Consider the following 18,154-nt stretch of genomic DNA (forward strand, 5'->3'; position numbering starts at 1 on the left):
ACTTTCTTTTCTGCCTTCGCCTCAAGGCTTCGAGTTCAAGCCTACCGGCCTACTAACACTTTTTTTTTTCCTACACACACACACACACACCAACAAACACCCGGGCAATGTTGGGCACTCCTGCTTGTCTATAATATAAATCTCACCTGTCTGTTTAAACATATGTATGTATGGATGTTTGTATATCTTGCAAAAACTTTTGACAGAGGCAACAGATTTTCATGAGATCGTATCGTTTTGAGGCTCAACCCTTTGGACGGTAAATATTGAAAAATTAGCTAAAAACATTGATTCCTTCACTCTCAACTGGGCACTTTTCTATAGGGAGAGGCCGCTTTTCTTGCCAATATTTTCGGAAGACATCACCCCTTTTCGATTGTCTAACCTTAATCTAAACCTATGTCACTTCCGGTTTGGCAATGGGCGCAACAGCTAATGCGTCACGTTTTTTTTTTTTCACTTTCTTTTCCTTCTTCGCGATACAGGTTCAAGCCTGCCGACTACAATTTTTTTTTTTTGGCGGTCGCAATTTTCCATCTTTATTTTTTTCCTCAAACAACACCCTTACACACACCTCCACTTTCTTTTCCACATTCACGTCATAGGTTCAAGCCTGCCTGCCTGCCACAACTTTTTTTTTGCTCAACACACACCTCCAAACACCTGGACAACGTTGGGCACCCAGGTTAGTTTTTGATAAATTTCAAAATGACTCGTTCGTACATTCAATTTGGTTCTTGCCTAGATTCTCTCCTACATTAAAAAAAATAAAGAAAAATCTGTATGATGTATATAGCCATGACAAAATAAAAATACCATATTCCAAAAATCATGTAAATTGATCCAATAGTTTTATTTTTAACCCATTATACCTGATAGATGGCGGCATATTGAATGTAGGCAATGGACAGTGGAAATCTGGAGGTATCTGGCATCCACCCAGATTCTGAACTAATACATACAAGGTGTGTTTGAATCAATTCCCAAGTTATTTATGCCGTTATATTCATTTATAATTGAACAAGTTAATTTAAAGCATTATCACCTGATTAAACTAAGAAAATCAAATTTTATAACAGGATCGTTCTTTTCTTCCAATTTGAAAACAATCTTAAAAAAAAAAAAAATAAAAAAAAAAAATAAAAACAAAGGGAATTAACTCAACAATAATTCAAACTTGCAAAGTTTATGTTGTAATGCCTACAAATTCCCATTAATTGCTTTAAAATGATTTTCTTCATGACAATAAATCTACTTGATCAATTTATGCGATTTTTGGAATATGATATTTGCATTGCATCATGGGTATGTACATCGTGCAGATTTTTCTTTATTTTTGTTTTTTTAATATGGGGGGAATTCTGTAGAATAACCCGCAATTGAATTCCAAGGATTGTCTATATTGAGGATTGGACCTTTAACCTACAGAAGATTTTGTGAGTTTGACAAAGATTCTCAAATCCAATAAGATGAACCTGAAGATGATTTGAGGTTTCATGAGTTAAAAGAGGAGAATAACATTTGAGGTGAATACAATCAGTTGAATATTTATTTATTTATTCGCAGACTATTATCCACTTCTTCAGCATTATTTCAACGCATTTCCAATCTAACTGGGTTCTTGTTCAGAATTTATCTTATATTATGCATCTTTAAGTTCGATAAAGAATCAAGTGAAAATGGTTTGAAGTCATGTTCATTAAAACATTTGATAATAACTTCCCTGGTGGTTCAAATAATTCAGATGTTAACCACGACAGGATAGGAATGCCGAGTCTTAACTGTATCCCCAGTAATTACTACCATCCATAGCTGTTATCTCACCACGTTTTGGTCAACTAATCCTTTGGCCTGCTTTAGGTAGGATTGAAACTGCTATTTTCAGACAATGCTCATCTGGAACCACAGAGATTTAATGCCTCTATCACCTGCGCCACTGAGCATTGAAGATAGCAGTTTCAAACCTACCTAAAGCAGGCCAGAGGATTAGTTGGCCAAAACGTGGGGAGATAACAATTATAAAAGGCAGTAATTACTAGGCCTGTGACAACAAAATATTCTTTTCATTCTTTTGACTCTCGGGTATATATCCGACAGTTAGACACACTTAATCAACAGAAACCACATTCGTCTATATAAAAATAAAAAGATATTAACGGATATATACTCAAGAATCAAAACAATGAAAAGAATATGCTGTTGTCACAGCCCTAGTAATTACTCAGGATACAGTTAAGAGACTCAGCATTCCTATCCTGCCATGGTTAACCACCTGAAGAAGGCCAGAGGAATAGTTGGCTGAAACAACAACTATGAAGATGAGGATAACAGTCGACAAATAAATAAATAAATGTACAAATTACTCATCTCAAAAGGATAAAATAATATACAGTAGTTTGAATAATACAAATTATCAGTCCTTATCTAAAAATTTTGGTACTTGTACAGTTTAATGAAGACATTAAAAAATGAAAATATCGGAAAAGGTTATATTGTACGTATCCGTTTTGGACTGAAGATCTCTGAAAAAAAAAAAAAATTTCACTTAATTTGAGTAGTTTTTTTTTTTTTTTTTACAGCGGAGAAACACGTTTTTATGACAGCGCGTTGAAGGTAGACATCTTTGAGTTTTTTGAACATACCACAGGGAGATAACTCAATTTAAAGCGCTGATACTCCCTCCCCAAATTTAATTCTAGCTTTTCTTCCTAAAAATCGAACCTTTTGCTTGGTATCATAAATTGGTTTTGCGCTGTAAAAAATATATATATATATATATATATATATATATAAATAAAATAAAATAAAATTTAAAAAAAAAAAAAAAACACTACTTGATGAAATTAAGCAACATTTTTTTCTGAGAACTTCATTCCATAACGGATATGTACAATATAACTTTTTTTTTGATATTTTCATTTTTTAATGTCTTGATTAAACTGCACAAGTACCAAATTTTGAAACAAGATAAAAATAGTAGTTCCAAATAATTCAAGTATTTTTCAAAAATCTTTTTAAAATGAAAATTCCGTAGGACAGTTTTTTTTATTAACAAAGAAATCTAAACAAAAAATGACTACAGAAAAAAAAAGTTTCTGATAAAAATGTCTTGAAATTAAAATTTCAAGTGTGTTATACTTACATATAAAATACATATATACAATACACACAAAATGACCTGAGGAGAAGTTTTTATTTTATTTTTTTTTTTTGGTGAGCAGAAGGTGTTGTTGTTTTTATTTTTTGTGTGTATTTTTATTTTCTTTCTTTATTTTTTATTATTTATAAAGATAAAGAAATTGAAGTGCAGAATAATAAAAACAAAACAAAAAAAAATAACTGCACTTGGGAGAGAAATAACAACAACAAAGATAACAAAATTTCATTTTTCACGCTAATTACAAGCCAGTCTTTTTTTTTTTCCAAGAGAGTTTGTAAAAAGGGGAGGTAAGCCAGTCAAATAAGATCCACACTTCATAAAAAGGTTAATTGCAATGGTAAGGGGTGAAACCATAGCAAGGTGTTTAAGTATTTATTGCAATATGATCGGATCGTCAAAAGTCAAACAGCAGTTTGGTGCGAAAAAAAAAAAAAAAAAAAAAAAAAAATACAAATAAATAACTGCTTTGTTTCTGCTTTTCATTTTCAATTTCATTTAAGGCAATGACCAAAATGTCCAACATGGGTGTAAATTAAAAAAAAACTTAGGTTGCATTAAAAAGTGTGACCACTGCATTTTCTGGGTAAGCACCAAATGCAGTCAAAATTAACAGAAAGTCACTTGAGAAAACAAATTCTTCTTTTTTGTCTTTTCAATCAATCTTACTGTTTTCTGGCAGCTGTGTTTCGGTTACATCTTCTGTCGGTGGATCGACAACACTATCTTCTACAACAGGCTCCTCAGCTTCTGCAGATTCATCTGGTTCAAGATTCGGTGCTGTCCCGTCTTCGATATTTTTCTTGACACCTTCCTCTGTATTTTCTTCAGAGTTATGGTCACCGTCTGCCATTGCCATGTTGTCGGGATCTTCTTTAACACACTCCACTGCTGGTCTGGCTGCAGATTGGGAATCTGCGACAGCAGTTCCATCCCCAGCTTCACTGCCTTCTTTTTCCGTCTCTATGGTTTCATCTCCACTTTTTCTGCTGCTTGTAGATGTGTCATCTTCCTCCTCCTCCTCTCCAGAACTTTCTTTATCTGAAAAATCAATAAATAAAATAAAATAAATAAATAAAAAGAAAAAAAATAATTCATCAAATTGAAAAATTGAATTTATATTTTTTCTTAAATAACATTTGATAACATTTCACCCTTCGTTCTTATAACACTGAAGTGCGCATTTCGAGCATATTGAACAATGATAAAACAAAGACTGCTGGACATTTACAACTGAAACTTGGTGGACAAGTCAGATATAAACTGAAGTTTATTTGTACTAAATATAGTTGGATTGTAGAAAGGATATTAATGGGCGGGGGGGGACTCTTTTTGGGTTTTATATATATATATATATATATATATATATATATATATACTAGCAAAAGTACCCGACGTTGACTGGGTTCAAAAACAGCCTACAAAAAAATGGACTGATTTATGAAAGTATGATAGGTTATGAAAGGGAAGGGTTGTAAAGAGATAGCTTAAAATTTGGGGGTATCAAAACCAAAGCAAAATATGATGAAAGTAAAAATAAAATAGATAAACCCCATAATTTATTATACCATACCTGTTCACACTGAAACACTTATCACAATATTCTGTGGATCTATATTAAAAAACCTTGTTAAACTTTGTGACATATTTCCATTCTATGGAGGTCAGGCACGAACGAACACCCCATAATTTTATTATACCATATTTCTTCAAACTGAAACATAATTATCAAAGTATACTTACACAGATAGATATGAAAAGTCTTTATTAAAGTTTGTGTCTATTTCCATTCTATGGAGGCCAGGTGCGAACGCAGGCCCCACAATTTTATTATACCATCCCTATTTAAGTTAAAACATACTTATCAAAGTATTATTATGTACATCTATATCAAAAACATTTGTAAACGTTTTCTTTTTTTTTTTTAAATTTTTTAATTTTTTTTATTTCCATACTTTGTGGCCCAGGCACATACGCAGACCCCACAATTTTAATGAATCATCATTATGCCAGATCAAACATACCCATTCCTGTGTCTCGATACATCTTCTATCATTATATGTGATCAGTTTTCTATAATAGTCAACCATATAGGAGCCTATTCATGACCAGACACACACACACACAGACGTTCAGCTTTATATTATAGATATATATATATATATATATATAATGCAAAGCTCGCGGTTTGTTTACAAACAAGCGGTTTGAGCACTGTACAAGTGGCGGACGGATGTTTGTTTAAACAGACATTCAGACAGATTACTTGCGGGCATTGCTTCCATGGTTGAGAGGTAGAACTGACAACTGTCAACACAACTAGGTTCAACCCTTGGCTTGGGAGAGGTGCTAGTCTAGCGACACTGATGAGTTGTGATACAACGAAACAGGACTGTATGTCGATGCCTACAAATATATTTTAAGCCCCCCTCTTTGGGTTGAGCACTGTTGTAAATAATCTCACTCGCTACTTAATTTGGCTGAAAAATGCGAAGCTCGCGGTTTGTTTACAAACAAGCGGTTCGAGCACTGTATAAGAGGCGGACGGATGTTTGTTTAAACAGACATTCGGACAGATTACTTGCGGGCATCGTTTCCGTGGTCGAGGGGTAGAACTGCCGACTGTCAACACGACGGTTATAGGTTCGATCCTTGGCTTGGGAGAGGTGCTAGTCTAGCGGCACTGATGAGTTGTGATACAACGAAACAGGACTGTATGTTGATGACTACAAATATATATATATATATATATATATATATATATATATAGGGTAACACAAAAAGAGCCACCTCTATAATTTTTTTTCAACAAGTATTATTATAGATTGATAAAATTAAGCTCTAAATATTTGGTGCTCTAGGATATATAAGTTGGTTGTCCTGATAGCAGATGCCTAACGTATCAATCCCCCTTTTTTTCCTTTTCTTCTTCCTTAACTTTTTTAACCCCACTGTCTACTTTTATTAAGATGTCTGACCTAATTACAATGACTACTACCATAACTTATGCTGTGTTGTTGCTGCTGAATAACCTCCCCATTCCTTTCTAGTTGACTTCAGAACATGTTTTATCGTTAAAAATAAAAATTTTAACTTTGAATAAAAAAAATAAGTTTTCCAGTTTTCATTCATTTAAAAACTTGCCTCGAAATCACGTATGGGTTACCTGATGAAATCAATACATTGATTGAAACAGTAGTTCTAGTGTTGTAACCAAAGGTGATATGGCTCTCATCTTGGGGAGGCTCCATATTTTGACAAGCTTCTAGGTCTGACCTTTACTCCTGATTTGAAATGGAACACATACATCAAATCCATTGCCAAGGTCATTGGAAAAATTGTGGGATCATTCTACCACTCCAGTAGACATCTCGCTGCTGATGCAATTCTCTACCTATATAAGAGCCAAGTGCATCCAAGGATGGTGTTCTGTTGCCACATCTGGGTAGGAGCTGCTAGAAAGACCTTATCCTGCCTAGACAGAGTTCAAAATAGACTTCATAGCCTAATGGGGATGTCCTTTTCTCTTCCCTGCAACCTCTTTTCCACAAAAGAGACATTGCAAGTTTGCGTTATCAATATTTTCATGGCAAGTGCTCGTCTGAGCTCCAATCTAAACTCATCTAGTTGAAACCACTATCAATAATTTCCAACACTCTTTATCTGTGCCTAAGCCTAAGTGTAGATTCCATGAACAAAGCCTGTAAAACTCTCTTCCGTTTCTCTGCTTTCCAGCCAACTACAATATGGTTGGCTTCAAGTCCAACGTAAACAAATTCTTGATAAGCTGTCCACTTAAGTAATATAATTTACCAAATTTCCACTAACAATAACTACGATATTGTCCCATTGACTACTGTACACTCATTAATCCTTATCCTCGAGTGGTCTCCAGGCCTCGATAAGTGGTGACTCCATTGTAATATATATATATATATATATATATATATATATATATATATATTGTTAATGTGCTCCCCGTTTATTTTGACACTGGTTCCAGTTCTTGATTGCTCCTTGCCACTGGACTCAAGCAATGCAAATTCAGGAGAGGTGTGGTTGGTGAATGTGCAACCCTTGCCTCACAATTACTCACGCAGCTACCTTTATGGGGGGGGGGTGCATATCATTGTCCCTTGAGACTGAACATAGAGACATTGATTGATGATATGGAAGTTTAGAAAAAATGAGATCATCATTAGATCATCTTCGTGGTTTACCTCTATTTTGCACCCTTCCACCATTCCTTCTATTATAGATATGCAAAATCAGCAATCGATTGGTTTATGCTTTTGTATTGATTTCTGGGGTTTATTTTATGGAAATCACTCCAGACAATGCATGAAGCCACTTGATGTAAAGAGCCAACAAGAATGAATAATTATCGCAAAGGTAGGAGATACCTATTGGCTTTACTTTTTAAAAGACAGAGGTTATAGGTACGGGGAAAACAGTCAGCAAGAAAAGAATTATATAAGCTTGCAGTTTCTGGAAAGAAGTTACTGGAACAGGAAGCTGTATTAGAATGAAGTATCAAAACAGTGAATTGATGAAGACCACTAGACCAACGAATGAAACGAGCTGTAACAAAGGAAGCAGGGACTAGATCAGATAATTCTGAAGAGCACATGCCATAATAGCATTTATAGAAAATACAGAGCGAGGATATAGAGAAGGAAAATAGATGGAGCCAATCATAATACAGATATGTTTTTGCACCTTGCGATTCCTTGATAGGGACGCCTCAGATGCCTTGCAATAATCTAATCCCTTCTAAAATAAGCATGTTCTGGCCTACCAAAAATGTCTGAACAGTTCTGTTGCGATTATCTGGTAGGGCAGTCTCAGGCAATTAATAATAAACTAAACCCTTCTCGGAGAGAAGGTAAAGTTTGGGAGTGTGGACATGGTTAGGTGTAGTTTTTGAAAAGCTAGCCACTAAAATAAGCACTGTCTAGACTACCAAAAATGTCTGAGCAGTCCTGTCAACATTCTCTTGTATGGCAGTCTCAGGCAATTAGTTATAAACTAGCTCCTTTGTAAGAAGGTAAGGCCTGGGAAGGTTTACTTCCTGAGACTTGTACAATCACATTATGTACAAACTAAAGGGAAGTAACTTTGATTTTTTTACTGAAAAATTATTTCCCTTATGCCAGTTCTTGGAAAGAATCTACTGGAATAAGAAGCTGCATGACAATGAGGTATCAAAACAGCAAATTGATGAAGACCACTAGACCGACGAATGAAACGAGCTGAAACAAAGGAAGTAAAGAATAGATCAGACAATTCTGAAGAACACATGCCATAATAGTATTTATGGAAAAGACAGGGAGGATGTAGAGGAGTCAATCAAATGTTTCTGCACCTTGCCAAATATTCTCAAGAGAGATTCACCAGCTCAAATACATCATCATCAACAGCATCAATATTTTCTTCACATATTGTACAGGGTGGAACAATAAAATTATCGCCCTAGAAAAGACGATATGATTCCATTTCCGTTTGATGAAAACCGGTTTCCTTTTGTTGCAAACCATCTACTAGTTGGCCCGTTGTGTACGAATCCCAAGAGCGATAGGAACCTTCTATCATGTCTATCAAGAGTGTTACGACTTTGTACCCTTCCATCACTGGCGCCTCTCCTTCCCCGGCCTGAATCGGCTGGACTATTTTGTTTGATCATTCATCGAGATCATCACCAACATGACCTCCCACAACACCAAAGCCAGCCTGATCACTACCATCAGCCGAGTATTCGCTGAGCTCCTGTTGGCACTTGTGGAAAAGGCATGCTTCCAGTTTTGGACTCGTATCAAGGTGGTGATTGAGGCTGAAGGCGCCTACATCGAATAGATGTCAGCTCTACTACATAGTCGAGTTACCTGAATTGATTTTTTTCGATAAAACTTTTAAAATAAAGTTGTAGTGCTGTTTTCTTTAGGGCGACAACTTTATCGTTTCATCCTACATATGATCTATTATTAGTTAACCGTATCTCACTATTTTGTCTATCTGGTTGATTAATATAGAAGTTCAAAAATTATATCTCTGTGGTTTGTTGCTTTCTGCATCCTTCCATGATTGCTTCTAGACAGCAATCGATTAATTTATACTTTTGTGTAAGTTTTTCAAGTTAAAAGATCTGTTCACACAGGTGCGTTTCGAAAAGTTTACATTTTTCTTTATTCAATTATAGATCATATAAGGAGGCGTTCTAAAAATAATGCCTCCTATTTTTTATATTCCGCCTGAATGGATCAGAGAGGATTGCAAATTGCATTGCTATGATGACTGAACTTATGCATTCATGATCTGAAAGTTTCATCTGTTGCAGTGAGACTCTAAGAAAGCAGCCCCCCCCCCGTCATGAACATGCGTTAGAAAAGAGATGCATGATTGAATTCATGGCAAAAGTGCATTAAGAATGGTGGTGACTATGTAGAAAAAATAAATTGAGCACAAAAGGTTCCTCGTTTTAATGGTGCCATTCCCGTCTTTGTAGCTCTTCAACTTTTTGAGTTACGAAAAATAGGAGGCTTTACTTTTGGAACGACCTTTGTATTTGATGTTTGGCAGTTTAGTATGCTGTCGTCCTAAAACAGTCGGTGATCAGCATAAATTACGGCCACAAATTCAGTTGACCTCTGTTAACTCACCCCGGTTTCAACAAAAAAATAGCGACTATTTTTTTCTGCTCGTCCCAATTATTGAATAAGACTTACAAACATTTTTTACCTACATAATTAACGCAAAAAAGTTTACGAGAAAACACTCATGCTGCCGTTGTCATATTCGAGTTGGTGAATCTCTCCTATTCAAGGGTTCTTGGTAACGTGCAGAAACGTACCTTATAAACTATTTTAATAATACTGGATGCAATGCCACTATTATCAATTGTTGAGGTTGTTTTTGATTGTTGTTGTTTTTTTTTTATAGTTTAACCATATATTATTAAAAGAAAAATTTGACAATGAAAAGCTAAAATATACTTCCAAATATTGTGTTTCTCCTTAGCTCAATGTTTAAAAAAACAAATTAGACAAGGGATGGGGGGGGGGGCTAAGGTAGAAAAAAAAAAACTATCAGGACGTCTTTCTCTTTTGGGCCAACATTTTTCAAAATGAACATTGGAGTGTTTTGTGTGTGCGTGTGTGGGGGGGGGCATCATTTAAAAACGTGGCTAAAAGACAATATATTATGAGTGAGGGTAGGAAAAAGAAAAAAATCAGTAAGGAGAAAAGGAAACATCTGTAATTTGGTTGGCTCCACCCATTCTCTTTCTCTACATCCTCTCTCACAGGTGTTTCAGTCTTTGCTGTCCGATTCATTTGTTCCAGCTCGTTTGATTTGTGGGTCTAGTGGTCTTCATCAATTCACCGTTTCCATACATTGTTGTAATACAGCTTCCCATTCCAGTAGCATCTTTCCAAGAACTGCAGGCTTGTGGAACTCCCTTCCTGTTTACTGTTTTCCTTCTGCTTATAACCTTAGTCTTTTCAAGACTTAAATCAAAATAGGCACCTCCTGTCTTTGCGATATTCATCTTTCATTGTTGCTAGCTCCTTACATCAAGTGGCTTCATGTTTAGTCTGGAGTGATTTCCATCCAATCTGTCTAGAAAGAATGGTGGAAGGGTGCAGAAAATGGGGCAAACAACTGAAGATTATGTGTTAATGTAGGTTCCTAGACTTCAGTCAACTGAATGATGCAACGAAAAACAGGTCTTAAGCGCAGTTAATGATGGGCCATATTTTTGAATATTACATCGAGGAGGACTGGCTTATATTAATTATAATATGGTTAGTTAACACTTGATGTAAGATAAACCATACTTCTCTAAGCTGGAAATTTATTGCATCATCTATTATCAGACAAGACTGTTGCACAAGATTTTTCAGATATATTTAAAAAAAAAGAAAGAAAAACAAGTCGAGCAGGCAAAGTCTCCCTCCATGAGTGATAAATTTACTTTCATCATGGCTAATGTTTGTGCAAAATTTAAAAAAAAAAAAAATCCAAGGTATGGTTATTGAGTAAAAGTGCAAACAAATGGATGGATAAATGATTTGGGGGCAATTTTACTCTTATAATGCCCCCTAAAGGGGCAACGAGACTTATCCCGGAAAATCAGTTCTGGCAAAAATTTACTTTCATCATGACTAATGTTTGTGCCAAATTAAAAAAAAAAAAATCAAGCGATGGTTATTGAGAAAAGTGCAAACAAACAAATGATTTGGAGGCAATTTTACTCCTATTAAGGCTCCTAAAAGGGGCAACCAAATTTATCCCGGAAAATCCTTTCTGGTAAAAAAATTTACTTTTACCATGACTAATGTTTGTGCAAAATATTAAAAAATTCCAAGGCATGGTTATTGAGAAAAATGCGAACAAACGAATGGGAGTGAATTACTAGGTCCAATTTCTCCTTTCTCAGGGGACCAAAAAGTAGTTGCATGTAAAGAAATGTGTATGAATATATGAATTATGAGAAATTGAGAGGAGCCCTGTTGTCACCTGTAAATATGAGTAACTCAGAACCATTTATATGTAGCGTCTGTGTTGCTATAATGCTTTATTCTAAACAGGGACAGATCAATTCTGTTTTATTGATTATATTTCTCAGAAAATTAAAAAAAACAAGCTGTGGGTGCATGATCCCCCTCTGGTGCTGCATGAGAGATGACGTCACAAAAAATAGTGAAGAAATGAATGTGAGAAGTGTGAAGGGCCAACGTTGCCTTCACATTTTCGCCAAGTTTCAGAAAAATCTAATGGATGGGGCAAAAGTTATGAGGTAAAAAGTGTCATTTTTTGCAATTTTGGGACATTTGTGATTCCTTTTGAGCTCTAGGGAATACTGAATCCCAGTGAAAATAGACAAATGGTGCAGTTTCACGTCTTAAGACATGTATATTTGAATCCAGCACCATGGAAAACCACTATTTAGATACACATATCAAGTTCTTGAGTAATATGAAAAAAGAGCTCCAAAAAGGCATGTTTTTTTAGCCCTAAAAGTCCCAGAGGTATGCGAACCAGAATTTTGCCAGGGTCACCAATACTGAATTTATATTAAGAACAATGGCCTCCACATTTTGGCTAAGTTTCAGGAAAATATAATGGATGGATCAAATGCTATGGGGCAAAAGTGTCATTTTGGGCCATTTTTGACCCCTTTTAAGCCCCCGGGGACACCAAATCCCAGTGTAAATGGATAACGGTGCAGTTTCAGGCCTTAACACGTGTATATTTGAGTTGACCACCATGAAAAACTACTATATAGTCAGACATATCAAGCTTTTGTTGAGAAATATGAAAAAGAGACACAAAAAGGGACGTTTTCAGCACTAAAAGTTCCCGGGGATGTGAACCAGAATTTTGCCAGGGTCACCCATACTGGATTGATATTAAGAACAATGGGCTCCACATCTTGGCCAAGTTTCAGAAAAATCTAATGGACGGATCAAAAGTTCTGGGGCAAAACGTCATTTTCGGCCATTTAGGTGCATTTTTGACCTCTTTTGAGCCCCTGGGGACGCAATGTGAATTTTCGCAAAATTTTTTTACAGTGCACATCTATTTAATGAAATACAATTTGTGGCAAAATTTCAGGAAAAACTAATGGACGGTTATCTGGCAATCGTCCGGAATAACGGACGTACGCATAGATGCCACTGAAAACAGGTCCTGCTCCGATAAGTCACAGGACAAAAAAAAAAAAAAAAAATTACATGTAAATGTGTACGAATGAGTTGATTAAAATGAAAATTTCCATTTCTTACGTCTGCTAATGTGTAAGAGAAAGAAAAACACCTCAATTTTAATTTAAAATGAAATAAAAAGTAAATTGCAGTGCAGATATGGTTAAAATAACAATCCTAAAACTGATTTAGTTGGTTGCTTTGTGGCATATCAACCCTTTTCATGTTATTTAATGCTGAATCCAGTCATTTTGATAAGACTTGTTATGCTGTAAGTTCTTCATATCTTCAAATATTTATTCATGGTGTTTGGTTGGTTGTTTTTGTTTCACGGCATATCAACCCTTTTCGGGTTATTTAATGCCGAATCCAAAGATTTTGAAGAAAAATTTTTTTAATAGAATATATTTGTTGTTTTCACGTCGGTTTCTATTTAACCCATAGTTGGGACCCTAACAGGTACTACCAATCCGGGTCAGAGTGGACCTGGGAGCAATGGTAATTAAAGGGTGGCTCCACACTCCCCAAAGCCCACAAGCTGGGGCCTCACCACTGGATATAGTTTAAGGTCATATCCAGGACCCCCATTGAGGAACTTTTACCCTCTGCAGGGGGGCAGTCGGAGTATTCTAATGCCCCACCGACAGGGCCCTGTTTCATGGTATATCAACCCTTTTCAAGTTGGGTCATTCTGAGGAAGTTTTTATGCTTAAAATCTTTTATATCTTTAAATATTTCTTCATGGTGTTTGGCTGTTTTGTTTTATAGCATACTAGCCTGAGTGCCCGGCGTTATCCAGGGATGTGTGTTGAGCAAAAAAAAAACAAAAGTGGTAGCAGGCAGGCTCGAACTCGTACCACGGAAGAGGAAACTAACGTGAAAAAAAAAAAAAAAAAAAAAAAAAAGTGATGTCTTTGCCGTTGCGTCCATCGCCAAACCGGAAGTGGCGAAGGTTTGAATTAAAGCTAGGCAATCGAAAAGCGGGGATGACTTTCAAAAACATCGGCGAAAAAAGCAAATCCCTCCTTGAAGAAAAGTGCCCAGTTGAGGGTGAAGGAATTAATGCGGAACCATGTGTGAGAAAAGTCTTTTGAAGACATACACGAAATGGTCACACACATTTTGCCTTATATATATATATATATATATATATATATATATATATATATATATATAGAGAGAGAGAGAGAGAGAGAGAGAGATATAGATTAACCCTTTTTTTTTTTTTTTTTTTTTTTTTTTTGCTATACTGAATGTCACATCCAGTCATTTTTTATGATTCAAGTCTTTTATATCTTCAAATATTCATGGTGTCTGGTTTAGTTGTTTAGTAGACGAAAATTGTTGCTACTGTCTTTCGCTTTGCAAAACATGATCGAGTTTTGCAAAAGAAAAAATCTCAATGTTTGGTGCATTTTAGGTCAGGAAACCGATATCTTCAGACAGCCTGATGTGGTGACACCAAATTCTAAAAGATGAAAACGTGATAAGCATCGATAATGAAATCAGCTTAAAAAGAGAATTAAGGATGCTGAAAATGTATACAAGTCATTATCTTAAAGTAATGGCCGCCAGCGCAAAAATAAAAAATTTTAAATGTAAAAAAGTTTCATTATCTGGTCTGTAAACTTATTTCTTGAATCTTGCATTGGTTATTATTAAATTGATATAAAGCATAATCACGTGGACCTAACGGGTTCATTAGATCACAAAAATTAAGCAACGATGACCCTGGTCAGAACCAGATGGGTGACTATTTAAAAATACCAGGTGCTCTATGTAGGATGTTGATACCTCCCTGCTTGAGCAGCAAAATCCTAACATTGTCATCTTTCCTGACCAGGATATACATACAACTATGGATCGCTTCCGAATTATTTTTACTCGGTCCAAATGGAGGAGAAGGGATTGAAAATTGTATCATTATGATGACTGAACATATGCATTCATGACTTGAAAGATTCACATCTTTGTTGCAAACATTGAAAGTATGAGACTAAGAAACTAATTCTTGTCAAGGATGTGTGCCAGCATGAGCGATTGCTTTTTATCTATGTAGAAACAATTAAAACGATAAATCTAATTGTACCTGTTGAGCGTTTACAAAACCGATGTACTTGATGTCAGCAGAGTTAGGAGATAGGTTTGTCGATTTCAGATTGGTGACATGTAGGTCACAAAAATCAAATGAAAAAAATCAAATGAAAAAAATCAAATGAAAAAAATCAAATGAAAAAAATCAAATGAAAAAAATCAAATGAAAAAAATCAAAAATAATGAAAAGATCAAAAATAATGAAAAGATCAAAAATAATGAAAAGATCAAAAATAATGAAAAGATTAAAAATAATGAAAAAATTAAAAATAATGAAAAAATTAAAAATAATGAAAAAATTAAAAATAATGAAAAAATTAAAAATAATGAAAAAATTAAAAATAATGAAAAAATTAAAAATAATGAAAAAATTAAAAATAATGAAAAAATTAAAAATAATGAAAAAATTAAAAATAATGAAAAAATTAAAAATAATGAAAAAATTAAAAATAATGAAAAAATTAAAAATAATGAAAAAATTAAAAATAATGAAAAAATTAAAAATAATGAAAAAATTAAAAATAATGAAAAAATTAAAAATAATGAAAAAATTAAAAATAATGAAAAATTGAATAAAAAATTTTTTTTAAATGAAAAAATTAAAAATAAAATTAAAAAAAAAACAAATAACTTAAAAATAAACCTATGGTAAGTTTCATAAATTTTTTTTTTTGTAAAATAATATGTAACAACAAATTTTTTTTTTTTTTTTGCATAATAAATGCTACTGTCTTAAGGTTTTCTTGTAGAATGGGGTTACGAAAACAATTATTTTTTATGCAAAATGCTTTGCATCTTTTATCTACTCCATTTTTTTTTCTCTCAGTCAGGTTAGGGCATAATCTACTTTTTTTATTTATTTATATTGCTTTAAAAAAGATTTTTGGTTATCTGCTGGAGGTTCCAAAGAAAATTCTCTTTGCAATATCTCATAGGAAATTTTTTCAATTGGTCATGGTGTGTTCATCATGGTTTTACTAAGATGATTTATTTCAAAAGATTTTTTTAATTTTTTGAAACGGATTTAAAACTAATTTTATTTCTTCTAATTTATTAACTGTCGTCTGCAACATTGACTGAGCGTTACGCCATATTCCGACGGCTTACATAAGCTGCCGGAATATGCCAATGCATAAGTCAAGGTAAAAAAAAAAAAAAAAAAAAAAAAAAAAAAAAAAAAGGACCATTCTCTGTAAATACTGAAAATCCTTGTTCATACTGGATATATTCTTGTGTATAAGTCGATCTTTTTTCACTTTTTATTTCTGTTTATCTTTGGGGTTTTTTTTTCTTTCTCTTCTTGGTGAGAAGATTTGGAGTGAGTAAAAAAAAAAAAAAAAAAAAAAAAACTCGACTTATACACAAGTATATACGGTAAATCACCAATGCACCTGAAGAAGGCCAGAGAGAATATCAGTTGAAACACAGCAAAGCATAAATATCAACAATGATAATTTGAAGAAAAAAAAAAAAAAAAAAAAAAAAAAAAAAACTTGCCAAAGATGGGGATGGATATAGGAATTTAGCATGTAATAAAATAAAAAAAAAAAAAAAAAAAAGCAGTAAGTGTGGATTTAATACCTTCCACCGGAATTATTTTTATTTTTACAAAAAGCAAAAGCAGATAAAAAGCAAAATGCGAACGTAGGCATAGCGGTAAAGTCAGTGGTCAGTAATTAATAAAAGAGTTCTATTAAATGAAAGACCGAAAATCAAAACAGTGTTAATGTTTTTTTATCTGAATTCTTCGGATTTTCATGGCAAGTGCTCGTCTGAGCTCCAATCTATGGCCCCCTACTCGGTCAAACTTTCATGATAAACACTCGCCTAGCTGAAACCGCTATTGATAATTTTCCCTCACTATCTGTGTCTAAACCTAAACAGATTCCATGAACAAAGCTTCTTTCTTAGAACTGCATACCTATGGAACTCTCTTCAGTTTTCTTGCTTTCCAGCTGCCTGCATTAGGGTCGTCTTCAAGTCCAATGTAAACAAGTTCTTGATGAGCTATCCACTTAAGTAATCCAATATACCAAATTTACACTACTAACGATTACTATGATATTGTCCCATTGACTATTGAACACTCTTTAACCCTTATCCTTGAGTGGCCTCTGGGCCTTGATAAGTGGTGACTCCTTTGTAAAAAAACACTGTCCTCATCTTTAGTGTTATTTTCACAACGTTTTGGTTGATGTAACCTCCAACCTTCTTCAGGTGTATCCTGTCAAACTTTAAAATCTGCGCAGAATTTTGAATGTAAACCCTTATTAAATCCATGAGGGTAGTATGCTTTCATTCTGTCAGCCATGACTGGATAGTTTGCAAAGACCCGTGGCATAGCAAATAAAGTACTTGATAAAATCTAGTTGTAAAGTTACATTCTTCTAGAGGCTGACGGTTTAACCCTCAGTGCGGATACACTCTAAATACAATTGAGAATTAACTAGGACTTCTACCCAGTCATGGCTGATAGAACAAGAACATACTACCCCTGTGGATTAAATAAAGGGTCCTGTTCAAAATTCCCTGCAGATTCCAGAGTTCAACAAGATGCACCTGAAGAGGTCAGAGGTTACGTCAGGTGAAACATTGTGCTAATAATACTCAAGATGAGAATAGCAGTCCGAAGAATCCAAATAATACGAACCATCAATCCTTACCTCAAAAATTCAAAGTGTTTGTTTTATTAACGGTCAAGGAGTCGGGAGCAATTAAGGGGTCACTGGAGTCCAAGTTGGTAAAACTATACCAAGACATTAATTGAATTCACACTTTGTATGGTCCTAGTTTATTTTTCAATACAAACCAGTTACAAGGTACCTCCCTCTACACACAAAAAAGCATGCGACCCAAAAAACTGTCAATAAAATCTATAATACAATCATATTTGGTACAACTAAACTTAAGTCTCAGCTTGACTTGTAAACCAAGTTTCACCTATGAATGTCCAACTGTTGCATCTTTCAATCTCGGAAGAGTATGGGTATAATTACATTTAGAGTTCAAGTAAGTATGAAAGGCAAGTCGTTACCCATGCAGTAGCCATAATCCTCTTTAACACACACACACACACATTTCTGTGGAAATTTAACTTTTTCAATTATTTCACTTTTTAGATATACAAATCCTTAAGCTTAATGTGATTACAGAGGATAAGGAATAACAAAAGACTTATATAATTGTATAAGTCAACTGAATT

The 18,154-nt window shown here is 34.4% G+C and overlaps 1 protein-coding gene across 1 annotated transcript in view; it reads right to left on the bottom strand.

The window, feature by feature from the left end:
- Positions 1-3,581: 3,581 nt before the first annotated feature.
- Positions 3,582-18,154, bottom strand: part of LOC145259689 (endoplasmic reticulum junction formation protein lunapark-B-like) — a 197,161-nt gene continuing 182,588 nt past the window's right edge. Inside the window, 1 exon segment of the mRNA XM_080117357.1 lies at positions 3,582-4,198. Within this exon segment, the coding sequence (XP_079973483.1) occupies positions 3,813-4,198 (386 nt within the window). The 3' untranslated portion in view covers positions 3,582-3,812.

This window comes from Euprymna scolopes, chromosome 35 (genome assembly GCF_053919585.1).
Source record: "Euprymna scolopes isolate OS-2025 chromosome 35, ASM5391958v1, whole genome shotgun sequence".
In the NCBI taxonomy this organism is placed as follows: domain Eukaryota; kingdom Metazoa; phylum Mollusca; class Cephalopoda; order Sepiida; family Sepiolidae; genus Euprymna; species Euprymna scolopes.